The 27,971-nt window shown below is 44.1% G+C and overlaps 1 protein-coding gene across 1 annotated transcript in view; it reads right to left on the bottom strand.

Annotated features, from left to right (window-relative positions):
- The window catches only part of fat4 (FAT atypical cadherin 4), a gene marked incomplete at its 5' end in the record, with an annotated part of 95,653 nt that overhangs the window by 29,661 nt on the left and 38,021 nt on the right, over window positions 1–27,971 (bottom strand). The window contains 5 exons of the mRNA XM_079268029.1: window positions 4,794–4,968; window positions 6,764–7,686; window positions 9,999–10,349; window positions 10,953–11,214; window positions 16,281–16,412. Coding sequence (XP_079124155.1) covers window positions 4,794–4,968; window positions 6,764–7,686; window positions 9,999–10,349; window positions 10,953–11,214; window positions 16,281–16,412 — 1,843 coding nt within the window. The remainder of the gene's footprint in view (window positions 1–4,793; window positions 4,969–6,763; window positions 7,687–9,998; window positions 10,350–10,952; window positions 11,215–16,280; window positions 16,413–27,971) is intronic.

Below are 27,971 nucleotides of genomic sequence, written 5' to 3'. Positions count from 1 at the left end.
TTGCAACAAAGCTTCTTTTAATGCGACCCCATTCGGCCCCCATGAATGGCCTCGGCGGAGCTGAGTGCAGGGTGCGAAGCTGTCCCAGGGCACAGTTTGCCAAACACAACAGAGCAAACAGAGGTTTTCTCACACTTAACAAGCAAGAGAGTGAAAGGGATATCTGAGTAGAACGCTCAAAGCGGCCGGTATAAAGGGGAAAGAATATCTTCTAATAATACGGCACTCTCAGAGGCATTCGTCAAATTAAATCTAATGCTATACCGCTTTCCAGTTATTTATGGAGTGCCGCGTCTGACTGCTTTTTGCATAATTTCTTCCCCATATGTCACGGATGGGGTTTGGCGGTTTGCAGGCAGGCGAGGGGAGCATATCGACAGACTACAAGTGCTGCTTTTTCCTCATATTTTAGGGCCTGTGGTGAAATTTGATGAAGTGATGTGCCTTTTGTGTTTGTTTTTTTTACAATGGTGCTTTTATTTGCTGTATTGTTGAATTTTTGGAAATCCCTATTAAGCAGTGCATCTGTGGAACATTCTGTACTTTTCTCCGACAACAGAGCAACACCAGCAGATCATAACCAGTGTGAGAGTCAAGGACACGCACTGGCAGCGTCACCCGCTCGTAACACAACTCTGTAATGTTCATGCGGCCACATGAATCTGAAATATGACACGGGGAAAGTGCTAACGAAAGAGAAAAATATTCACACACAATATAACGTAATGCAAGTTGTTTAAATAGAAAAGAAAGTCGTGAACAGCTACAACGAGTTCTGGTAAAAGCAGCTTTGAGAGAACTTGAAGTGATAACCAGAGTCCTCAGAGAAAAACTGCAAATAAACATCATTAAAAAAAGTGGATTTTGCCAAACCAGTCTTCCAACCCACACCAGCTTTACTTACCAAAGCTATTTACACAAACACTCAGATGGAGCTATTGTTAAAGCGTACCAGGGAGTGGAAAAGAGAAAACAGGCGAGAGGAAAAAACTCTGCAAGCTGCACATTGTTGCTGCACAGTTTTTTTTAAAGAGCTAATCCCGAATGTTACTGCTCTGTTAAAGTTCACTTGAGGAACCTGATATTTTATTTGGCTAAGTCCTGTGTTGCCACTAGACTGCAGACTGGCTGAAGCCTTCAGAAATGGACCCTATTAAAGATTTATTGTGGCAAGTGTTGGACAGTGATCTAGCAGTGGCCGCGTTATCGGTGTGCGTACAGGACTTCATTTGCTCTAAATTTCTATTTGTTTAATACGCCAGAGATGAATAGATACACGCTCTTTGTTGTTTTTGTTCGAGATTGACGGATCCGTATTCAATTAATCAAGTCAAGAGGAAGCAGCTCGAGAACACTGGCGGGTTTATGCACCAGATTCATGGGAGCCATTTAGGAGAATAACAGACCCTGCTTTAAAGTAGGGATGGTCATTCTAATTATTTATCTGCTAAGCGGCCGATTAGCCCCCCCAAAAACTCCCCCTCACCCACCAGTCAAAAGGCCAAATACAAACAGCGTGGCACTACGGAGCGATGTGCTGGAGGGATGTGACAGACATGGGATTTTCTATGCGGCCGTATTCCGCCATAGCAGGCCTGGGCCGAGGGATTCACTGTGCCTTCCCTTTGATAAACGTGACCGAACACGGTGCAGGTCAATGCGTCCCGAGGACACTCTCAGCACCACGTAATGGTGTTTTTGCATGTGCACGACTGAGCAGACATACAGATGATACAACCTTACAAACTAACCCATGAATAGAATAGATGATTATCCATGTCAATAAACAAAAACACAACAATAACAAAACGTCTAATTGACTCGAGAAGCTGTCCCTGGTGATGAATCATTAATAGAGAAACCCTGAACCCTAAAAGTCCCTCTTGCTTTCCAAGGCTGCTCCATCATATATATATATATATATATATATATATATATATATATATATATATAAAGCTTCTGAAACAGTTCACAGAGAAGTATTCACTTCATATGATCCTTACATTTATGAGCACTGAAAATAATTGAATTGTTTATAGAATGGCTCAGCCTGGATGGATCAGCCTCGGACCCCGCAGCCGCCAATGTCTCCGGCTATCTGCACTACTTGTTCACTCAGAAATGTTGCAAACAACTTTCCATAAACAAGAGAGAGAGAGAGAAGGAGAGAGAGAGAGAAGGAGAGAGAAGGAGAGAAGGAGAGAGCGAGAGAGAGCGAGAGAGGAGAGAGAAGGAGAGAGCGAGAGAGAGAGAGAGCGAGAGAAGGAGAGAGAAGGAGAGAGCGAGAGAGAGACAGAGAGAGAGAGAGAGAGAGAGAGAGAGGAGAGAGAGAGAGAGGAGAGAGAAGGAGAGAGCGAGAGAGAGAGAAGGAGAGAGAAGGAGAGAGAAGGAGAGAGCGAGAGAGAGAGAAGGAGTGAGAAGGAGAGAGAAGGAGAGAGAGCGAGAGCGGAGAGAGAGCAAGAGAGCGAGAGAGAGAGAGAGAGAGAGAGAGAGAGGAGAGAGAAGGAGAGAGCGAGAGAGAGAGAAGGAGAGAGAAGGAGAGAGCGAGAGAGAGAGAAGGAGAGAGAAGGAGAGAGAAGGAGAGAGCGAGAGAGAGAGAAGGAGTGAGAAGGAGAGAGAAGGAGAGAGAGCGAGAGCGGAGAGAGAGCAAGAGAGCGAGAGAGAGAGAGAGAGAGAGAGAGAGAGAGGAGAGAGAAGGAGAGAGCGAGAAGGAGAGAGAAGGAGAGAGCGAGAGAGAGAGAAGGAGAGAGAAGGAGAGAGAAGGAGAGAGAAGGAGAGAGAGCGAGAGCGGAGAGAGAGCGAGAGAGCGAGAGAGAGAGAGAGAGAGAGAGCACAGACATGTCCCAGGTCTGATCTTCAAGTTTCCTCTCAACAAGGCGCCTTGTAAAACACCTTTAAGCGGCTTGTGTGGATGCCACATTTTGGAGTTGCTGCGCACAGATTTTTAAATAATGGCAGACGTTTGGCAAATTCTGCTGCTCTGCCGAGCCAGAACCCATAATGGGAATCGGCACCCGGTGAGCTCTTTTGTATCCATCCACTTCTTGACCGCTCAGGCTGCGATTAATCGGTTTACCGTCACCGCAATGAGCCGGGAAGATGGGACACCATAGCAGAGCACACAATCACGTCTATGATTCATTCATAGAAGAAGTCTACGAAAGCTAGGGACTTAGAGCACATATTTCTGATCATAAGCCATTTAGCATTTGTGTTAAAAAACACACAGTTATCTCCTCTGCTCATGTGTCACGCAAATACCAAATATGACAACATATTCTTCAACAAACAGACAACTTATGTTTGACAGAGTAATACTTGTACAGACTGAATTTTTGGGCAGTGTCCTTTTTTCTTCCCTCTCTGTCGTACCGTGTTTTGGAGTCGGACTAGTAGCAGTGCAGGAAGACGAAGGCAAACGTTAACATGTAGAGATGAATGTCTGTGGTTGCAAATGGGTCACGGTCGACAGCAGAATTGGAAACACGTCTGCACCATCCACCTTCGACGTTTCCTGCCAGATAGCGCCTGGGAGAACCATTTCCCCCCGCCGTCTCAGCCGAGGCCTCAAAAATGTGAGAAAATGCTGCTGGGTAATTTGGCCTGTACTATCATTATGGGTTTTTTGATATTTTGATGTTCTACCCAAAATCCCTCTTCTTCTTTTTCTTTTTTTTTTCTGCCTCTCACCAACATCGCAATGAAACATCCTGTCAAAATATTTTGGAATTGTTGTCAGGGTTCTAAATATGGAGTCCTTGTGAAGCTCACAAAAAAAGGGATCGAATCCTAATTAGTATGTTCGCTTTGTTGGGCAACTTTGTCCATGTGGCACAAACCTCTGAAGAGCACGTGAAGCAAGAAAACCTCGACGAAGCTCGAGGAACAAGAAGCCTTTTTTTGTAAACGTAAGACATCTGAAGATCGTATGCTGCTGCTCAGTTTTTGATTTACATCCTCATATCATGAAAAAGGACATAATCTCCCCAGCAAGTATGCAAATATTTCACTGACCATGTAATAGATAGAACACTCACATGCAACATTGTCTCAATTCTCACCAAATCCTGTGCACAGTCAAAAATACACCGCGTTATGATCGGTCACATGGTCCGTCCCAGGAATGAGACAGAACCACCCTCAGACCATGGCGGCCGTGCCAGAGCAGCTCGGGGGAAACGTATACTTAACTGGGCTACCATGTGATTTTGGCTGCGACGGGGATACGCATGTACTCCTTTAAACTGCACATTAACTGGCCTCTATGCAATAACAAGGTAACCTTTTATCTGGCTATAACAAGCTCTACCGCCGTATCCAAATAAACAGAGGATGCTGTTCAATTGAACCCGCTGAAAGGACTTCTGGGGAATAGGTAAAAAAAACACCCAAGCTAAAAACTCCCAAATGTTTAGTTTATTGTGCCACACGAAAAAGAGCACCGTGCACACTGTGAACTCAAAATGATGTTTGTTGACACTGCTGTTGGTTTATGAAAATTGTCTTTTTCAGCTGGCTTTTGCTGGCTGATTACAAAATATGTTTCCAGCTTTGCAACAGATCAACAATGGCCATGTAAGGACACATTCCACGGAGCTCAGTCCTCACCAGACAGTCGTGATAAGTTGAAGAAGTTGAATGTGGTGCGAGTTCAGACGTAAACAACACTATAAACTGAAACATAAAACTGCGAGGCCAGCGTAAAAACATCGTGTACTTAAAGAAAGGAAAGTCAGACATGTTGAGATGGAATCAGCCGCCCTCGCGGCTCAAACCCTCCGCCGCGGTCTTACCTGAGTCGGTGGCTGTGATCAGCAGGACGTATGTCCCCTGAGCCTCTCGGTCCAGAGTCTGGGACACGCTCAGCTGACCGCTGGACGACAGGCTGAACGCGCCCTCGTCGTTCCCGCCGCTGAGCATGTAGCTCAGCTGCCCGTTGGCACCTTGGTCGTCGTCTCTGGCAACAACCTGGAAAACACAAAAACAAATAAACAAATAAACAATTAAGAGGGAGCTTTAACAGCATGCCAGCAGTGGTGAAAAGTAACATGGACGAGCCTTAAGTACACTTTAGCTTCTGTGTTTTAAGTGCAAAATAGGATCAAATACAACGAGAAAGACGATGTAACCTGTGAGTCACAACTCTTCTCCGTACATATTACAAGTTTAATATATCAGCAACAAAACACTCTCTTGCTGAACACACTCAGGTGTTTTGTCACGACAGCATTACGTGGTCTGGTTATTTCATTGTTTCAACACTATGTTTGTTAATGTCAGCTTATGTTGTGACTGTGTGATTCTTCTTCTGCTGCATTTATGGGACAAAAGCAAATATCAGCAAAAGTTCCATCGTTTTGTTTGAAGTCAAGAACCTGAAAATGATGTTTTTAACTTCTGTACTGTGACGTTTTCCACAGTGAAACTGAATATTTGAAGGATGTACAGTTAAAAGATAAAATCCATTGCATCTGATTGGACCCTCCACACAAACCTCACTTGTCGCTAAAAGTTGCAGATCGATTGATGTGCGGATGTCATTATATTATATTGGATAGAACGCTGATTGGATTTTCATATAAAATGCAAAGAAATGAATTCATGAAATAGGTGCTCAAGATGACCGGTTAAAAAGTACAGGTCTTACTGAGTAACTATTTAGTTACTTTCCACCACTGGAGATCAACTTGTGCTTCTGGGCTGTACGAGTTGACGTGACATCTCAGTGGATTAGTTGACAAGTGATCTTTGGAAAGAGTAGCAACAATGGCTTAAGCACCATATTCACCAAATCAAAAGACAACATTTTTGCAGTTTTCTAGCAGGTTTCCTTTTTGTTTTTTCCCCCCGGGTGTGTTTTATTTTGATAAATGCATTCATAAAGCCAACTACAGCTGTCAGTAACCCAGTATGAGCCTTTCCACTGAAGCAGCTGAGGGTTAATCACCATCACGGTGCTGGGCGGCACCATGAAGGTAATTGTTGAGGGAAGGAAGATCATTACTTTATTCACTTTGTCCAATCAGACTGTCCCAGGGAATCCACAAAACAACACTGAGTACGAAGCTATTATTCAGTCTTGACTTTTCACCCTCGTTAACCAGCATTAAACGACCACATTGCACTGGTGAGCCTAAATGCATTGTGGGGCTCTCCAGCCCTCCCTGCCGTGCATGCCGCAGACGGCCAGGTTAGCACACAGATGTGTGTTCTTGTGTGGCAGAAGCCCACCGCGGCTGGACCCCTTCCCCACCACATAGCTGGTGCCCTCATTTCCTCACAAGGTACACAAAGTGGAAAGAAAATGGAATTGCGCCGTCACTGGAAATCTCTCCTTCGCTTCCATTTTTTATACATGGCTCATTTAGTCACCAGGCTGCGTTGGGACGTTAATTGCCCTCTCGTGCAATTCAGCCCCGTTTCATATTTCGGTGAAATCCTATAAAGCCGTAATTGTGCCAAGCAAATTGCAGTCATATATCATTTCTATATCATTTTAGCTGCGTATTTGTCATGGCATTCAGCAAAATAAGACCACCATGCTGAGTGGTTCAGTGCACCGTTATGAAGCACATACCTGCACTTATTAAGTTCGTATTACTACAAATCTGGTTAAGGCATTAACTTATTTAAGGGCTTAGAACTGTCATTCAAAACACTGCCTTCTTTTCACTCAGGACGTCCTGTCTGTGAATGTTAATGACGTCCCAACTGCTTAAAATGTTAATGAGTGTCTTGACAAAAAGAGAGAAGACACACTGACCTGCAGAATGTTTTTTGGGAGATCCTCAAAGTTCTCCTGAACATTGACAGTGTAAGGAGAGAGCTCAAACTCAGGTGAGCAGTCATTCACGTCCACCAGCACAATGTTGACCGTAGCACGGTCCACCCTGGGGCTGCTGCCTCGGTCGGCGGCTTGGACCACCAGTGAATAGGACGAACGCGCCTCGCGGTCCAGCTGCTTGGCCACCGAGATCACCCCCGTAACCGAATCGATTCTGAAATCTGAGTTGGTGTTGCCTCCTGAGATGGAAAATCGGATCTGCCCGTTGGTTCCCTCGTCTGCATCGCTGGCGAACACCCGGATAACATCGGTCCCGGTCAAGGTGTTCTCCTCGATCTCGATGTCGTAGATGTTCTGCGAGAAGCTCGGCGTGTTGTCGTTGACGTCCAGAACCATCATAGTCACATCCATTGTTGAGGACAGAGGGGGTTCGCCTTTATCGGTAGCTACGACCGTGAGGGTGTAGTTGGAAAGCTCCTCGCGGTCCAGTTCCCCGACCAACCTGACGTCTCCGTCGATCGTACCGATGCTGAACTTGTTACCGAAAGGTCCTTTGAGGGAGTACTCGACGTAGCTGTTGGGTCCACTGTCGGGGTCTGCGGCCTGGGCAGTGAACACGACCGTGTCCACCGGCGTGTTCTCCTGGATGTAGGTCATCCTCTGAGAGGTGAAGGTTGGCGGGCAGTCGTTGACATCCAGAAGGATGATGGACACCTGGGCGGTGCTGGTGAAGCGGGCCATGGGAGGAGGAGCCAGGTCGTTGACCGTGATCACCAGGTTGTAGAAGGATTGGATTTCTCTGTCCAAGGCCTTCTTGGTTTGGAGGACTCCGTCCTTGCTGATGACAAAGTGGCCCTGGGAATCTCCAGATGCAATTCTGTAGAGGAGCTGGGCATTCAGGCCTGGAAGACATAAAAAGAGGGAATCAGAAGACAATGATAATGATACCTGAATTATTTCAAAAGGTTTGGATAACGGCATGTTGGTCAGCTCCATCTTCAGCAGCTGTAAATTCTGTTTGGTAAACTGTAGGACTGAACAATGATTGTTTCATTCAGGATGAAATCATGTTCTGAATAAAACCTTTAATTGTTTTGTCAACAAATGATCAGAAAAATGCTAGAATATCCCAAAACCCAAGGTCCAAACCATGACATTTCTTATTCACCATCATGTATGACAAAGAAAAGCATAAAAGCATCACATTGGAGAAGCTTAAATGCGGTAAAGCTTTGGCATTGCTGCTTAAAAAAGTGACTGAAACGATTTGATTAAAAAAAGTAGTCTTTGCAACTCCAGTAAACTGAGAGCATCGCTGGTGCGGTCAGCCTAAAGTGCTTCCTGCCAAAAGATACTTAACATCAACGAGACAGACTCCGTCTGTATTTTGCTCCCACGGTTAAATGTGTGACTTCCCTCGAGTGGAGAACGGACAAAACCTGGAACCAAAATGAAAGTTGGCCAAACAGGAGGACTCTGCGGTTAAGTAGGAGGCTCGTTCTTATTAAATCTCCTTTTCCTGTACATATCAGGCGGAGAGTTTGGGTGTATTTTTAACTAAAAAGCCTGTCTAGTGGCACTCACGGTGCCAAAAAGAAATAAATCTACCAGGAACTATTGAATATGGCCGTGAATTAAAAGAATAGCCAGATAACAAACAGTGGCGGAGGTTGAATGTTGATATGTTTGACGAGCGTCTATTGTTCCAGATGTGATTGTTAAATATCCTGTATGCGTATCAATCATATGCATTATCTCCATCCATTTCCACAAATTGTGCCTGTGCAGCAGCAGCCGGAGCTCTGGCTGCTGCTCTCCAAGTAGACGATGCATTCATGTGCTGTAGCTCGACTGATCGCTATCAAAAGACAAAACACTTCCTAAACTGATAGTGGAGGTTGTGACACTTTGGAAAATCCCCCACGATTGCAACATTTATTTAAAGACGGTGTGACCAAGTTGATGGATGTTGTGAACAGTCTATCCTTGAAATCACGGCCTAATCCGCAGCACTGCCCTGGAACTGGGGGTTGAAATGAGCTTAAATTGAGCGTCTGTAATTCAACTCAACGGGGTATTCATGTGGAAAGCATCGGCACCTTCCCACACTCAGGCGTGTATTTACAGTACACAAGTAATCCCTGATCAAAAGCTTGAGTGCTACTTCCATCCGGGTTTAGGCTGCGCTGTCTAGAGACAAAGACTGGGGGTCGGGGGTCAGGGCTTAGGAAGTGCTAACAATGGCGGCGTTTTCATTTTGACAGTGAAGAGCGGCCGCTGTGTATCTGCAGAGGACGACGCGGTCGGATCATGTGGACGGTGGAGAAAGATGCCAGCCTCTGGTTTGAGAACCAGGCAGCGTATTTCCCAGGAATGTAGGTCACAATAACCACATTAGGTCTGGGTGAAGCGGTAATTACAGCGGAGGAGAGTCGCGGTGACCGTTCAAATACCGCACGGCACTTCACATACATGAAACCTGGAACGCAGAAATAACTCACGCCACTTAATCACACGGCGTGGCTGTGTTTCATCAGGTCATTCATGCGCGACGCGCAGAATCAAAAAAATTAAATGTAGGTTCGAGAGCGTCTGTGTAACCAACTGTCATAACGAAATGACAGGCCTGCATTAAATTAATGTGCTTTGGCGAACTCACACTTGATTTATTCAGGAGGAGAGCACATTAAAACATTCTCAGAGAACTTTTAAATATAGGGACATCTCTGGTCTGACCAGAGTCCAACTTCATTGAACCACAATTTAGATATTCCTCTTCTGACTTATATTTCTTGCACTAATTCAACTTATCCTGATTTGGAAGTGTTGCCGAATGTTTCTAAATGTAGTAATAAAAAAAAACCACACGTTTATTTTTGGCCTCTTGAGATTTTATTGGTAAAATCATGAAGGAAAGTATTTTCTGACAATTGTGATGTTTAACGATTGTCAAATTGCCAACTAACCTTACGATTTAACAAAAATATATTAATAATAATAATATTAAAGCCTCAAGATGCAAATAGATTAAGCAGCTACTTTTCCGATAAAATGTAAAAATCGATGCACAAATGATAGAAGGGCAATAATAGAGCCTGATAAATATGGCTAAAGTCATTTCTGAAAGTATTGTTAAAAATCCTGCCAAATAACAGAAATATGAGTTTAGTGTTCTTTAAATTCCATCTCCCTCATCGTTTCCCATTCGACGTACCGTCGTCAGCATCACTGGCCCCGACAGTGACGATGCTGGATCCAGGCGGCAGACTCTCGGAGACCGACGTGCTGTACACGGTGGTGTTGAAGACGGGCGGGTTGTCGTTCACGTCCAGGACGTTGAAATACACTCTGACCGTGCTGGCCTGCCCCCCGCCGTCCCGGGCCTTCGCCGTCAGAATGTAGTACTGCTGCGTCTCGTGGTCCAGCGGACGCGTCACGTTGAAGACGCCCGTCACCGGGTTCAGCAGGAAGGCCTCGTCCTCGTCGTCCTCCTCCAGCGAGTAGGTGACCTCTCCGTTCACCCCCGAGTCAGAGTCGCTGGCCAAGATCGCCGCCACGATGGAGCCTAAGAGGGTCAGACGGGTCGTAACACAGAGGCCAGAAGTTAGACTTTCGCTTTCTTAACTCGCTTGGCCTGAACCAAAGCCAATCCCTGGTATTAAACTGATAATGTACGGATGAAAATAATGCTATAACAGCTAAAGATGAGGTGTCTTTATTCGTATTTACATAATCATATCTTGATTCCATTCTTCTGTCATTTTCCAAACTTTCTCTCTCTTTCCTGTGATCGTAGCGGTGAGAGGGACAGAGGAGCTGGGCCAGACAGTTGTCAGTGTTGTTGTAAACCCTGCCGGTCGCTGATAGATTTCCATATAAATCAGTTACTGTTCCTTTGACCTCTTAAACTCTTTTAATTTCCCCCTTCAGGAAGGTACAGAGGATTTGGGAGAGCTACAACGCTCTTAGTAAAATGTTTTTATCAGAAAACTAAAAAGTTTTCTCATGAAAGATACTCTTATAAACTGCTAAAGACGCTGGTCCTAATAATTTGAGTTCTTGATGAGCTTAACAGAGCGGTCTGAGCGCTGCCTGTCTGAACCCACTATGCATTGTCAGTGGGTTTTAGTTTGCAATTGGACGCGTCACTGACTGACTAAGACCTCACCCGGCGCCATGTCTTCGGGGATATCGAAGGAATACGTGGCCCGGGAGAACTTGGGCGTGTGGTCGTTGACGTCTTTGACGGTGATGTTCAGCCTCATGTCGGACGACTGCTTCCCGTCGTCCGCCCGCACCAGGAGGGAATACTTCGAACGGCGCTCCCGATCCAGCTTCTTGGTGGCCATCAGATCACCGGACTCGGGGTCGATCCGAAAGCTGTCGTCTGCCCCGCTGATGATGGTGTACGTCACGAGAGCATTGGGACCCTGAGGCGAAGGCAGGAAACGTGATATTATCATTTGTGTTTTCGTGTTCATTGTTTCAAATAGACAAACCACTTTAATTCAATATTTGCTGGCTACTGTACATTTTCTAAATCTTTTTATCAGTGTTCAGAGTAAAGGAAGGGGCGAGTAAGTTAGATGCCGAGTTAGATTACGAGTATCAAAGCAAGTGTAACCGGGTAGGAAATGAGTTCACAGCACATGTTAGCGTGTCACGTCTGCACATCAAACAGCCGACGTGTCCAGCATGAATGAAACCCTTCTGCACAGAGACACTCCGTGAAGGAGCGGCTTCAGGTGTCAAAGAGGCCGCGCAACAGATCACAAATCAAGACAGAGGAAACGCATGTGAAGGGATTAAAACCAGCTGACCTGCACAAACAAGAGGCAAACTACAAACTCCATGAAGAAGTTGAAGTCCTGCACAAACATGCTAACAAGAGAATGAGCTGAAACACAAACTCTGACATAAAAACTCAAACAGAACAGAAACACCCTCATCTTATTCATGTGAATTGTTAATGTGAATTTTTTTTTCATTCAATAAAGTTAGAGTGCAGTGAGATTATTTTGGTAACAGGTTCTATGGCGCCCATGTCTATAATGCATGATACACTCTACACTTTTAATGCTTTATATTCTATTCATAGCCCTGTATAATTAAAGTTAGAACATTATTTGTAACAATAATTACAACACATTATATATCATTGAAAAAAGACTCATAAGGTCAAGTATCATCAAAGTAATAAGTTACTCTCTCAAAATATAGACTTTTTTCCTGACATTACAAAACTGGGATCCAAAAAAATGTGTTTGTTTGGGACAGAGGTTGAGATTCAACTAAACTGGTAGATTTCTTCGCTTGTTTTTAGCAGTCAGGGAGACAATAAATACTTGATTTAAAGGATATTTTAACACTGCAGCGACTCTAAACACTTTGTACATGTCAAAAACACACTACTTTTACATTTTAAATCACATAATGTATTCTAAAATGTCTCATTCATACGCAGAGAAAAAAGGAGCAGAAGCTGAACGCCGATGTTCTGGTGAGTCTCGCTCTCTCTCTCTTTGAACTTTTGGGGGCTATAGTGTTCCTCTATAAATGCAACTAATAGATCCCCTGTTACCTTGGACGAGTACAAGCGCCGTGACACATGTGATCGCCATAGCGAGAGGCTTTGGAATAGGAGAGGCGAACCGAACGCGATATGACAACTGAATGGGCCCGACGACAGAGCTTGACATTTATATTTGTGCCGGGGAACAATCAGAGATCAGACAACTGTCTCACTCTGTGTCGTCTGATAAAAAAAAGAAAGAAGCAACATCAAAAAGCTGCTGCTGTTCAGCGGGATAAGGTTTCCGGTTACAGCCGGTTAAGAGCTAAGCTAAAAGGGACTCTTTCAGCTGTGCCTGATGTTTGTGTGGTGCTTTCTGATCCTGCCTGGACAATGGAGAGGCTTAAACAGAGAGGCGTTGCATTCAGCTCGTTTCTGTCTCTGCATGTCGACACATTTACTGCCTTGCTGGACAATGGTGCTCTCACGACCAACTGCGTTTTACATAAACTGTATGCATGCAGTCATGTTGTCTCTTGCGTCTCACTTCATCTGGAGCTCTCAGGCATGTATTTGCTGAGCCGCCTCCTGAACTGAGCAGTCTTCCGTGGGAACACGAGCGCTCTTCCAGGACGTTTGCATGAAGTTTCTGATTGAGCCCAGATAGATTTACAACAAGGCGTTCTTTTTAAAAGGGACCACAGTGTGTGAAATGGCAAAAGTATAATTTATGGACACAGGTATCGCAGGTTCATATCATTTCTGGAACGGACCAGAAAAGGAATAAATTCTGTCCGTCACAGAGTCAAATTAAACGACTTTCCCTTCTATCTTTAACAGACTTTGTGCATAAAACCAACAGGTCTAGCCATGGCGGTCGTTGGCCAAAAGCTTTAGAGGGGAGTCAATATCGTAAGGCCAAGTTCATGACTCGCTCTTATCTCTTTCCCGTGGCCGGTTTTTACGACGGGGTAAAAGCTCCGTCTCCTTGACCCTGTCTCTCATTGCATTACCAGAGACCCGGTCAGAGATCCAGGCCCAGTAAAACAAAAAGAAGGAGAGGGGGGACCAGGGGGGACCAGGAGGAACGGAGCGAGGCCCCGCTCATCTAACTACCCCGCTGTCAGTAATCAGTGACTCCAGATCTGGCAATCCCATCAGCCACCTGGGCTGCAGGCCCGGAACCCAACACCCGCGGTTTTGCCAATTAATTTTCTGATAGGGTTCAAAGGCAGAGCAAGGGGGGGTGGGGAGAGGCCGAGCAGGGGATCCATTCTAGACCACAGTCCAACACACACACACACACACGCACTCACACACACAAATATCTGTGCGTTAACGCACCAATTCCTCCCTCTCTCTTTGCTAAACTAACATAAGTAACTAAACTAACATAAGTAATTAAGATCCTACACACACTCACACACTTACGTACACAGTAGTTGCCCTCTTGACCTCCACTTAAGAGTTTGACTACTTTACAGCTTTGGTTGTTTGGGGGGGGGGGGGGGGGGCAGAAGGAGACTCATTTAGCCGATGAGTGGTTTTTGGGAGCGAGCAGCTCGTATGAGAAGTGAGTGGTGCGAAGCAGACAGCGCCGGCGGGGATAGTGAGGCTTCCTGTATGCAGCAGCAGCGAGCGCGTGTGCAGGCCAATCACAACACAGACTCCTGAAAAACAAGCAACGTGTTGCCACTGACAGCTTGAACATCAAAAGCCTTAAGAAAGGAAGAGGTGGACCAACCGGCTGCACGGCGCATTCACAACTGCAAAACAAAGTGTCTTGAAATGTACTTTGAGTGGGCGTGTGAGCTCTGGAACACATTACTGTTCACTTACTTTCAGAGGCCGCTCCTAAAACAGCCATTGTTGCACTTTTCTTCATTAAGTAAGGTTTTTTTTTACCTGTGCCATATTTTCCACATGAGGTCAGAATTCGAATAAAACCTTCACAGTTTTTTCTGTCAAATGAGGTGAGAAACATTTTTTCAGAGAGGCCTCGCCTGCATGAGACAAAAGAGCTTTAACGTTTATATTGGTTTTCTTTCAACCTCTTCCTCCTCTTTTGGGGCTGGAAATGGACCAATAGCAAAAACCGGATGCCTAGAAACAGCATTTTAATACCCTCACACATGAATCCCACATGTAGCACTGATAAATTGGAAGGGATCATTACGATGTCTGAATTCAGCCCCGTCAGCTGGCCAACAGCTTGCACTCTTGGCTACTCTGCGCTGGCTCACGCATGTGGCTTTCTCAACGAGCGTTCCGTACGCTCAGTGTCAGCCCAACTTAAGTTTCCTGCGTAAGGATGTGGGCAACGACTTGGCTGGCCTCGTATCTGGCTCCGAGTGAGAGCTGGAGTGAAGTACAGGCTTCTATTTAGCAACCTATTCATGGCAGACCTGAAGTTTGGAGTAAACATCTCTAGAATCCGTAATTCCCTACTCTACATTGTCTTTAAGTGTCTGGATGCTTTCCTTTTGCATTTGAATCCAGGAAGCAAAATGTTGCTCCTCTACGAGTTCTTTAACTCGATCGAGGAAGACTTATATTCATACCTGTGCATGCAAAAATAAATGCTTCATTTTCAAAAAAAGTGTCTAAGATATGAGGGAAAAGTGAACGACTGCACGATTTGATTTCAATACCATATGCGTTCAAGATCAAAGCTGTGAATGCTTTGGCGCTAAAAAAAGAAAAATAATCAAATGATGTCCTTAAAATCCCCCGACTGAGAAGACTGACCTGCTTCCAGGGCCGAGATTTACAGTCAGTAGAGTATTCTGACAAAAGGAAAATGTCCAGAAGTGAGACTTTCTACGACGACTTTTCTCACGTTCGGAGTGAAGAGAATTGGCGGCGAGGCGACAGCTGTGCAATAAGTTAACATTAAATTTGATTCTCTCTTTTCTAATCTATCTCCCCTCTATGACCCGACTTTTTCCGTTGTGTCCTTTGGCTCAGGGTGAGGGACTGCAGACCTTGGAGATGCCGGCAGAGCCCCGCGTCTCGCTCACAGCAGGATTTCATGTCCACATCCTGCCTAAAGCAGTTAGAGATGGAGCCTCTAACGAATTGAGAGTGATGTAACGTGAACTATGGTGGCCGCGGAGGGACTATCAGAGCGGCAGGCCCAAAAAAAAATCAATCGCTGGCCGTTCTCCTCCAGGCTCTGTGACACCGGTGGCCTCGACGCGTCTCAGATAACGTCAACATGAGACGGACAGAGACAATTATGTGTGTGTGTGTGTGTGTGTGTCTAGAGGAGAAAATTGTATGAAGACAGATTGATTCAAAGTGGCGTTCTATGTGTTTGTGTTGCCGTGTGAGGGTGCAAGGAGCACAATCTGTCTCGGCCACCCTGTGTCACTGTGCCAGTTAATTGTACTGTACACTAATTTTCTAATGTCGTGTAATGTTGTTGTTGTTCGATTAATCAATTTAATGTTTAGTCCGTACGTTGCCTGAAATTTCTTTTCACAATTTCTTATCTTTTCCTTTTTTTGCTGCGACGAATAATGGAAAGAGTTGTTGATGAATTAATGAATTAATCATTTCACCCCTTGTCTAATTCGATGTGTTTTACACTAAAACACTAAAACCTCTAAAACTCCTCCTGTGCCGCCCTTCTCTACCCACGTTGAACAACTTCTGAATGTGCACATAATTCCTGTCACGATCTTAATGTTGTTTCAATGGCTTTTCTGCCCTGAATGTCTGCAGTTTTCCTTTTTTGGCATGAAAACCATCCAACTTAAAAAGATACTAAACATCGACTTTATTCCATTATTGACAGCTGCGTTGGCCTCAAAATCCCATTTGAATCTATAATTTTCTACACTGTAGGAGAAAAAAAGGGAGAGCTTCTTTTCAATTTAAATCACTCCCAGGATATCTATTCGGAAAGCAGTGGAGTGGAAAACGGGCAGAGAAAAGTGCAAAAACACTGTCAGACAGAATAGAAACTGGGGGAGCCATTACCTTGTCTGCATCCGTGGCTGTTAGCTGCATTATCTTGAAGCCATCTCCGACGTTCTCCTCAATGGTCACATCGAGAATATCATTAGGGAAAACAGGCGGGTTGTCGTTGACGTCCTGCAGCGTGATCTCCACCTGCAGAGGAAAAATAAACACCACCGTTAAAGCTCTGCCTCACTCGGCAGGCTGGAGAGGAAAAGCTTTGAAATGATGAAGTGTGGTATATTGACTTGAAAGGTCAAGACTAAGGAGATGGAATTATTATTTTTCCTAAAGATTATTTATTTAGATTTAATAGTAGAATAGTCTGCTGATAAGATCTTTTGACATTGGTTTTACTGGATAACAATTATAGCTTTGAAATACCAAAACCTTGGTGAGTTAGTTATACAACATAAACTAAAGCACTACATACTGTAAATGTAATTATTATGGTGAAAAAATATATATAGATAATAACTAAAGTTAACTGGCCTAGTTTAGCAGAATTGCAGCAATGTTTTGTAATCATTGCACACCGACTAGTTAAGGCTAGCTGGTGAGATAGCATTAGCTAAAGCTATTTCACCCACTTCATACGTGTTAGTCAGTGAATTATCAATTGTTATGGTCCATCACCTTAGTTATTATGTTTATTAAACCACATAAACAGAGCAGTAACTAAACGTAATCACAATGGAGAAAGGAAGTAATACCAGAAATACGAGTTCTACCATAAGGGTAACTCCTAGCTTAGCATAGTAGCAGCAAAGCTAATTGTTATCATTGTAGCATCCGAACGCACATCGACTAGTTAAGGCTAGCTGGTGACCAACTTGTTTCCTCTAATTAAATAATGAATAATCGATTTGATGATATATGTTTTAACCATATCAACGAATCCATAACTAAATGTAATCATCCATCCATCCATCCATTTTCCTCCGCTTATCCGGGGTCGGGTCGTGGTGGCAAATGTAATCATATGGAGGATAAAGACAAACCAAAACTAGCCTAGCCTAGCCTAGCTTAGCTTAGCGGAGTAGCAGCCACTTAAATCTCCGCCTAAACACTATTAAATTCATGTGATTTGAGGTGGCAAAATATTTATAAATCACATATCTAAACATTTTGAATTAAAGATGAATTATTATTAATTCAGTATTAAACTTACTCATTAGAGAAGAAAGCTGAAGAAAAAACAAGAACATGTGTGTTGATAGGCTACCGTAGTATTAGTACTGGTTCAGATACAACAGCCCACATCAACTCCCATCAACTAGCTAGTATATCAAGATAACTGTATTGTGGGTAGAACTCATATACCCTACTGTCACTGGAGATAATCAAAGTGGCATTTAACTTTTCCTCATTTTACAAAAAAAAAGATCTTGTGAGCCAACCTAAGGATCCCCAACGGTTCTTTCACCGCACTTGGAGAACCCTTCGTCGCCATCCTGGTTTGCGGTAAATATACTACAAGTCCAAAAGTATGTGGACAACCCTTTCCACATCGCTTTGTTTGTGCTTTTCTTTTTCATGGTTTTGGATATGGCCCCTTAGTTTAGATAAAGGGAAATGTTATTGCTCCAGCATGAAATAGTCTATACAATAGTGTGCTTCCAACTTTGTGGCCATTTCCGCTTTTAACATGACAATGCCCCAAATGCAACAAAGCCAGGTCCTTAGGGAAAGGACTTTCCCAGTTTGTAGGAACTTGACTGGCCTGCACAGATCCCTATACTCCCACCCTACCTACTACAAGAGCAATATAAGAGCAATGCTTTGTATGTCCGATCTCATTTACTGCTACAGTTCCAATTGGAAGCAAACCAACCTACTTGAACCAGCCACCTATAGCGGGTCGGAGAGGCAGTTGAGCTCAGCTGTGCAAATGTCTGAGGGAAAGTGGAAACCCCGGAGACAGTGAGAGTGAGACATTTACGGTTTCAGATGCTCTGTGTCTAATGTGACGATATTATATTTCCACTCATATCCCACAACTTAAAACTGCGATCCCCTCCGCCTCATCCACTAACCCAAATATGCATTTCAAAGCCGGTAAACACGGCTCGCTTTTTGAATCATAACAGACATTTTGCTGCGCGTTCTCTGTTTATTGACTCTATAAATATGGAAAAGCCATGTTTAAATTCTCCAGTGACAGTATCTCCATTAATGTTGACAGTGATTATGGTAATTCTTGTGCCAGGCGTCACAAGATGCCCCAATGTCTCTTTTTCGCAATCCCCCCTCCCCCTCTGAAACACACACGCAGATGAAGCTACGCGTCAGTGAGATGAAATAGGAAATAGAAAAAGAACAGTTGTCAAAAGTCGACAATGGGTGCAGCTTTTTGAGCCAACAAGAGTTTCCCAGCGGGCATTTATAGAGCAGACAATAGGCCTCAAGGCCGTATGACCACAGAGGTGTGTGTGTGTGGGGGGGGCTATTGACAGGAAAGGCAGACTCCACATGTCCCACAAATGTGGATTGCAGCCGAACAGTAGCAGGAAACTCTTCGTAATAGTTGCCACAGACTCCTTTTGTAAAAAGGAAAAAGAAGCTCAGTTCATTAAAGATGACCCAGAACAAAAAGCTTGAGGGAGCTGAAATGGTGTCAGTGTCTGGCTGAATAAAATATGCTCCTTGCTGTTTACTGCAACCGGGCAGATCTGCATGCGTAAGGTCACAATTAAAACCCGTCGCCGAACACTTAATTCATCCGATCTGCTTGTGCCAGGACGAGGATGGTGTCCACTTATTAAACCGACTCCGAGTCGGTGTCTGCATGAGTGGAGATGATTACAGGAGAAAAAGACAGATTATGTCCCGGGCACCAGCGATGCAAAAGTCGAACACAAATGAGCCACAATGACAGCGGCTCTCGACTCAACTCGCGCCCGAGCCCAGGGACCGGGGCAAAGTCAACAAACAATGAATATTTATCTCCCGCCCTGTGTCCCCCCCTTGATGTGTAAATAATGCAAGGCCCACTTCAGAGGAGTGAACTAATGAGGGTAGAAGTGCAGTTTTGAGAAATAATTACGCTTCACGCATCCCGTTTGCATGACCCAGACTCCCACGGGACGGGAAGATATCAAAGAGCTTTGGTGAAATATTCATCGGAGGAAGAAGAAGCAAGGTCATGAGGGGGGGGGGGGGGGGGGATGAGAGAAGGGGGAAGAGAGGTTTTGTTCCCTCTACCTGCGGACCCAGACGCCCCGGCCGAGGCAGGTGAAACACATTAGTTTACAAGGTAAAAGATTGTGTTTCACGAACTACTGTTTCAAGTTGCAGGGGCTGCCAACTGGCTGCCAGAGTTTTATTATTTATGGGGAGGTATGAATGATTCACGCGTCAAGTGGTTCCTGAGCGCTGTCGATTATGAGACCTTAAGTGATGGAAGGTATTTGTCCAAGAGGTCGGAGACTACAGCTCGTACTCAGCTGTGATGAATGAATCTCGTCACAGACTTCAGCAGAGCTTGGATGATGAACGCAGTACTGACAGGTGGGATAATTTAGTTGTCTGAGTTTATGTTATGTAATCTAGTCTCCTTTCATATTTAATACCTCAGTTCAGCCATATTTTCAAAAAGGCGTATTTTTCCACTCACCTCCAGTGGTATCGAGCCACGCAGCTCGATATTTTGAGATATCTGGAATTCCTGCAGTGACCCCAATTTAAAAGGGGAGAATACATTTTTTGTTATGCTCAAAGCATGAGAAAAATTCTACAGCAACTTGTTTTTCCAGTAAAAAATGACCTGGTTATTTTGAATATTGCACTGACCTCACAGGAACTTCCAAGCAAAGAAATAGTCCAAATGAAAACTGTTGAGGGAGAAGTCTGTGGATTATGACCAAAGAGTAACCAAAACATTGATTCTGGAAAGAAATGCTGTGGTTAAGTGTAATGTGTGATGCTTTGAGAAGTGCAAATGAAATTACATTAACCTCAACTGTATCAGGATGGAGGTTTTAAAGGAGAATAGGCACACAATACCAAAAGCATCTGTGTGGCTGAGAAAACACTGTTTTTGTAATTTGGGTAAACTGACCTTTAAAAAAAAAGTATAAAAGTATCGCTGTATCATTCGTTCACATGCTGTTAAAGGGAAAGTGGAAGTGAAGCAGACATCAAAGTACAGACACTTCACCTCAAGAGTAACGGAATACACCAAAAATAACTTCTCCGTCACACCAACACACTGTAATGTCTGACGTGAGGAGAAAACGTTCTGGTTACAGCTGAAGGTAAAAGCATCACCTGCGTCCCAGGGCGCAAACAACCGCTGCTATTCTCCCTACATCTGAAAAAGAGGAAGTAGCAAAAGTTTTCATGTTCCCATTTAAAAAGAAACGTCTCAGTTCTGCCAAGACCTCTGCAGAAACAGAGCGAGAGATCTATCATTTGAGCACAATCCCAGGAACACATATTTTGTCAGTTACCCACTCAGATATTTCTAATAGCCGGTCGAGGGTCCAATTAATTAAGAGAGGAATGGTTCGCATTACAGATGAGTAATACAGTGCTCCACTGAACACCACAAACATTTTAGTAAAAAGCTTGAAATTCATATTAGTAACACAGACATTTCGTCCAAAAGCAGGAGAAAAAAAGTGAACTGAGTGCAACTGATGCAACAGTTGGCCTGTAAATGTTGAGCTCATCTGATCATAAAAACTGGAGCAGGGTGCGCCTCCTGCAGGAAACGATCATTTCAAAATGATTAAATGTCTCATTAGATGCTGTTGACGGGGTCAAGGGTTGGGGCGACTTCCAGCTCTCGTTATATTTGGCCTTCGAGATTGAACGATTCCACTTCGCATCATGTGCACGTGAGGCGGAGTTGCACCCAATGTGGCAAAGAAACTGAGATCACGAAGCAATTCCAAATATAACACTTCATCACAGAGCCAGAATCATTTGCTGTTCGGAGGAATTAGTCAGGCTTTGAACAGCTAAATGGCACAAAGGAATTTTTGCAATGCCGTAAAATAGAAAGATTGTACAGATTCCACGACGTATAATAAGTAAATAACCAAATATAATCCAATCTGAGGTGTGATGCACAGTTTGTTTAAAATGACACAATGGTAAGCTAAGGTTACGTCGGTGTGATGGCTCAGCTGGGGCCTCGTGTAACGTGAGGCCCGTGACCGAGTCGCAGGCTGGTACAGCTTGGGCTGGTTAGCAGAGTATTCCAACAGAAGCAGAAAAATACAAAGAAGGCTCCAACTGCTGTGTGTCTCCAAAGGAGCAGGAGAGTCATCGCTGGGCATCTCATATGCAGACGGAGCGTTGACGTCCAACCTACTTCCAACCGCCGCCTGCATAACTTTCGAAAAGCCGCACCCAAGCAGGTCGGTAAGGATGTCCCAAATGATTCCCACAACTGCTTCGGAAAAGTATTAATTAACTACAGTAACTCCCTGCACATTGGAAAATCATACGAAGTCCCTGCTCTATTTAGCAGCCACTGTGTTGGTAAATGTCCTCCTCTAAACGGTGAAGATGGATTACCGACCGTCTAGAAAAAGCCCAGACTCTTGTGTCTGTGTTTGCATTGCTTAATCTGAAAACCGTGTGGCGTGATCCACGCACATCTGATGAATGCTCTGCTGTATCAGGAGAGAAATGTAAAGTCGGTGATAAAACACCACATTCAACAGAATGAATTCCCCGCAATCTCCAGAGATGTGTGGACAAAGACCATTATTATTTCACTACATCTTCACTTCCTTCCCGACCTCTACTTGTGGCTGTTTCAACTGTTTCGACAGAACCTCGTTGACTCTTTATGGGGAGTTCTGAGGGGTCAAGGACGCTGGTAAAAGTGCCATCTCGGCTCTGTCTTTTCACAACAAAAGGAAACGCAACTGAATAATCGAGACGAGGTCAAACAGATCTCTTCCGTACGGTTTCTTTAACACGTGTACAATTGCGACTGGCTCGATCTGTCAAACAACTGGCTGCAGAGCAATTCCGACCGCAGTCATCGGGCTCGGCGGAGTGCATGCGCGCTCCGGAGACAGGAATCTGAGCGTGCCGGGGATGGGAATGTGCCCGGGAAATAAGCAGACAAAGCTGGACTTCGGCCAAACCTCAGCGCACTGTGCAAGAGAGAAGTCAGGATACGATCATACACCCCCCCCCCCCTCCCCCCAAAAAACCCATCTGCAGTTCCATGGAAAGAAAAAAAACAAGAGTGATTAAGAGAAAGAGACAGATAAAACAAAACAGGAGAGCCTGCAAACGATCACAAAGCACCTCGGTTGTATGTTACCAACAAGAGGGGGAGAGAGGAGAGACAATGTCGAGCAAGTGGTTTCAATAAAGGGGATCACTGTCCTCTCGGCGGACCACTTCACCAACTGTTAAAAGATTGTTTGTCTACAGCATGCCCCTTCAAGCCCCCTGCAAACCCTTTGCCAAGCGAGGTTCCCTCTGAGCACTTCTTGTTGGACACAGAATCCAACAGAACGAATAATCCCAACGGGTCATCTGGACCAGCGTATTGTTTCATAGAGGTTCTGGGCCCGCAGACATCTCCTCACACACGGGAGTGGAAACAAATCATGACAGATTGCCGATTTAAATGGCGCCAGCATCCGGGGCCATGAGCGGTCCAAACTGTGGTTCTTCTTCACTATAAACAGCCATAACTCTTTCCCTCTTATTCCTACCTGAGAGAGTTAGATGGAAAGTTTAATTCCACCTTGTGCAAGATCAGAGTAGAATTAATGGAGGCGAGGCAAGATTTAGCTCTCCTTGAAGCCCGAGCGCAATTCAAAGCCATCACCGAAATTACCATAGCCTATTAAATGCATCGTGTTCTGTATCCCTGGATTACGAGGTTAGAAGAACATCAAAACAAGCATTTTTCTCCTTGTGAGATGAAAGGTAAAAAACAAAAATAATTTGCCTATTTGTGAAAAGTATGCTTTGAAGATGCAAGAAGGGAAATGTATTTTCTTTTCATCAGTTATCTGTCTTATTTGGGGACTTCTTAAGGAATGGAAGGAGACCATAACTGGAGTCAGCCGTCTATCGGTGTTGGTGCCACTGACTCTGCGTGAGTCTACGGCCTTATCACTGCGCTCTCTCCACAATTACCTCCAATTACGGCATTCAAATCATGCAGACCATGGAAAGGGGAGCGACCGAGACCCTAATAACCTAAAAATAGATCAAAAACATAGCGATTTTTTAACAATGTCTGGGAGTGAAAACCTACAGATTCAATGCATATTACCATTTTTGGACACTTCTTAAAGTTGTTTGTCTGCATTTCAGATCAAAATATCTTACTTCTGTTCCTACTTCTGATGGCTTACTTAGCTGAAAAACATTTTACATTCAACATGAAATAAGCTCATTTGCAGTTTTCAGATAACAATGTCAGCTTTTCGAACCTTGACGGCGACGCATCTTTACAAAGGATAAGAGGTAAGAGAACCTTTTCCAGCCCGTAGAGAAGCATCTAATCCTTCAACTGATACGGAAGGAGGAAAAATCCCCCAAATTGGAGACACAAGCTTCGTCTTTCATCCGACAGCTGCGATATAACACATTGCTACGGCTTGAACTCTCCAGAAGTATAATGAAGTAGTCAGACTCAGCGCCACCTGGACCACTTACAACATAAAAAACATATAGCTAACAGGATAATACATCAATAATTTAACGCACTGAAAGGGAGTGAGTATATTTCATGATTGGATCTGTTTTTCCACAGCTATGTACTTAAAAAAGAGATTTGAGTCTTCAACCACTGGTGATGTCCAAGAAAGTATTGTCTTCCTTTGATGCAAATTTTGAAGTGATTTGTCTGGACCCATCATAAATATATGTAAATAACGGGGAGATTGTTCCAAAGGGCCCAGCATGAGCGCTCAGGGGGATTTCAACAGATAAATGCTAATATCAGGCATCTTCATCTCAAGCCACGGTTGCTTTCCAAGACTTCTGGGAGATCTGCGAGAGGCTTTAAAGTCTATTATGGCAACCATCTCATAGTTTCTGTCAACCAGTGATAAATGCATGAGATTTACAGGAGCTGGTGCTGTCTGAAGAGACGAATTAGCAAAGCATCTCAGTCTGGATTTGACCTAATTATTATCAAGTCACATCAGAGATGACATCTCTCCCCCAGCGCAGTAAGATAATTCCGTAACCTAGAAATTAACGAAGGTTAAATAATTAGCCGACTGTAACGTTGTTTGTGGCTGATTTAATTATCAATTCGTTAGATCTGGTTTCCATCATGGATCGGGTTGGGAGTTCAGAGAGCTTCAAAGGAGATGTTGTTCCCAGACTTTTCCCTGTTTACTTGTTTGTTGGTGACTAGATTCAGGGTTCAATCCATTATATTTGTCTCCTTTAGTTCTATCAAGTCAAAACACAAAAAAATGTTTTGTCAACGTCCTGCAAGAATGTCATAAAGTTCAGTTTTCCATTTATCTATTGAACTGAAGTTGAACTGAACACATCAATGGCTGGCGGAGCTCTTTGTGAATAAAAATGCTGAGGTGAGAATTCTAAAAAGATGATACTTAACTGCTGTTTACTTCATTTAAACAAGCATGAGCGGAGGACAGCGAGTCAGGAATGTAAGTGCTTGTGTGTTTGGGTGGTGTAGAAACCAGCTTTAATCCAAAACAGGCCTCGGATTGTTGTGTGAAACCCCGAGCAGCCCCTGTTTATGTGAAAAACCCCTGCAAACATTAATGGTGGGAGGAGCAACAGGGTGGGGGTGGGAATGGTGTTTGAGTGTGTGAATGGCTGGGGGGGGGGGGGGGGGTCATGCAGTAGTTGATATTGTGGCTGACCTGTGCTCCAAAAGGAAGCCCAACTGCCACTAAAAGCTCCTGCTGATCAGACGACAAGTAAAATAGTAGCTTAAGAGAAAGTATGGAACAATGGAGAGAAGTTTGGATGCAGTTCGTTGCACTTTGATGATGTTACATATTTCGAATGGAATAAAAACTACAAACATCAGAATAGGTAAAATAAGGTCCGTGGTGAACATAACCGGAAGAGATGTAAATGTTTTGTTCTACAATTTGTCAGTAAATACCCCTCGTGTCATAAAAAAGGCAGATGCTAACAAGTAGCCAAATGACGCTAACAAAACATCATCACGTCTAACATTAATCTACCTTAAGCTTTTTACTTCAAGCGATTGCATTCACGCTTACAAAATCCTAAAAGTCGTGTTCATTTGTGGAGATTATCTTGCTGAACGTGTAAGTGTCATAAACTTTTGTTTGCCACAGAGCTTTTTTTCTGCAATAATCCCCAAAAAATCCCATTGGCTTGTTGTCGAGGGAACTAATGCGATGTTAAATTCCAGACTGCCCTACAAAAATACGTCATCCCTGCAGCGCTCTATCCTGTACTAGTTTGCCATTTTGACAAATATGCTTGTTTGTGTTTTTACTAAGAGTTAGATAAAATAGCGTGTACGGAGTACGGAGCAAGAGCAGGGAAGTGGTTAGCTTAATTTAGCTAAAAACTGGAAAGACAAACAGACAAAAGCAGTTTACACATCCATCTACTGCAGCTGTTTTCTGCAAAGAAAGTTCTGATAAAAACTACTGAGTGCCTTCAGTGCCAAACGCCAGACAAGCAAAGTTAGCTAACGTGTTAGCAAGGTAAAGACTCAGATATTTGTCTCAGGAGATGGAGCAGACCAAACCAGAGCTAAGAGGAGAGTGAATACTGCACTTTCATCAAGAAAAACACAACTTCACGTGAATAATAATGTGTCAGTAGGCTCGGTACCTAATTCGTTAGCCGTAACAACTTTATAGAAGCCATTCTGTCAGTTCTGAGTTCTTCGGTCCCGAGAGGCCAAATTGATTAATGCAGCCGAGTCACGCTCTTAGAAATACTGCTCAACATCACAAGTCAACTTGGTTATCCCTGAGCCAAGAAATCACCTTTTCTTTTTTAAATTTTGCTTTATCGTCATGAAAGAATTTGCTCTTTTTGGCGCACCATACATCTGCCGCGGTCATTTAGGCCTCAGCAGGAACCAGCTTGGCAAGAAAAGCCGATCCGACGACATTCTGAAGGGCAAATGCAAACGAAAGAAATGGAGCAATGTTGATGAATTTAACATGAGGTGGCGTAAAAAAGACTTCTGCCAAATGACTTGACAATGAGGGACAGTTTCCCCCCCGCTGAGGGCCATTCATGGAAACAGACTGGAGGACCCTGAGATAGCTCTGGCCCTCTTTTCTCTTTCTCACACACACACACAGATACAAACGGATGAAAATGCTAAACTGTGCACCAATCACACGGTGGGCTATGCTCATTCATACATGTGTGATGGTAAGACCACCCCTACCCCCCCCCCCCCCCCGTCACACGGCGCACATACCTTCACATGCACTTCGCCACTACAAGGAGGTCTTACAAGGCTTCACATGTTTAACTCTCTCTTATTATCATGAAGATGGGCCTTGTAGAAGTACCATCCATCTTAATTAACAAGCCATTTGCACTTCAGCCTCCGAGACGAAATAGCATGGGAAGAAGTCCCGTGGCCAAAGACGAACTCTCGGGCTCTAAGACATCATTAGCGGATTAAGGAAAACAAATTCAATGGCCTTCCCATGTTGCCTGCACATTTCATTATCTCCCACTGTTCATGGCAATTCCCAGCCTCATCCTTTGCATTTAACGGATGCAATCCAGAACAGGCAGATTTTCTGGCTTTCCAAAATGGTCACTTCACTTGGTGGTGTGTGAGTGCATGGGGGTCTTACCATTGGGCCTGTGTCTGCAAAACAAAAAGGAAATGTTTCAAAAACAGCCTTATGGGTAATTCGCCTTCACAGCCATCGCTTTTTTCTTTTCTTTTCTTATTTCCTTTTTTGTCTGGCGGCACGCTTGAACGCAGCTGAATAGCCAAGAGACAATTCGTCTCAATTCCCCATTCAGGAAACCTACAGAGACTATTAATTGTCAACTCATAAAGGCCCCATAGACGCCCCGTGAGAGGAAGACTTTTTTTTCTCGCTCCACGCCTCCTTTCTCTCGGCCTCTACTATCATCCATAACACCTTTAGGTTCTCTCCAGGGTTTAGAGGGTCAGCGTGTGGGGTCAGAAGGTGATGATTAATTCCTCGCAGCAGTTGCATTGTGGGAGCCCTTGGATACTCTGGGGTCAAAACCCCCAGTTTAGCACAAGGGTGTCATTTGTTAGTTGACCTCTTCCTGCAGCTCTGACATGTATTTTGCGGCTCAGGGGAAGAAAAGCAGAAGAGGGGACAACTTCTGTTCTTCATTTCTATCACTTGTTGTTTGAATAAATTCTCCAGACTTTCACCTCCCCAAAAAAAGGACAGGCAGCCCAGACAACAAGACTTGTGGGCATTTGGGAATTTGACAGAAAGAAATACTCAGACAACAAAAGAGCAATGCTGTCCTGAGTTGGGAAGTGAAACCAGCAATCACTCAAACAAAGGGCTTCTTAAAACGGTGAACACCAAAGTCAGACAAAGTTGGTGTTTACAAGCGAGGAAATTGTTTAGTCTAGCAACACAACAAAAATAAGTCATTATCAATATCTGTGGCAAACAATGTGAGGATGAAACACAAGATATACAGCGTGTCCCAAACTCACTCCACACCCAGGCAAACACACAAACAGAGCCCCGACAAGTGGCATATTAATTCAACATTTACACAACATTT

This window comes from Melanostigma gelatinosum (genome assembly GCF_949748355.1).
Source record: "Melanostigma gelatinosum genome assembly, chromosome: 5".
In the NCBI taxonomy this organism is placed as follows: domain Eukaryota; kingdom Metazoa; phylum Chordata; class Actinopteri; order Perciformes; family Zoarcidae; genus Melanostigma; species Melanostigma gelatinosum.
This window is presented reverse-complemented; position numbering and strand designations above follow the sequence as displayed.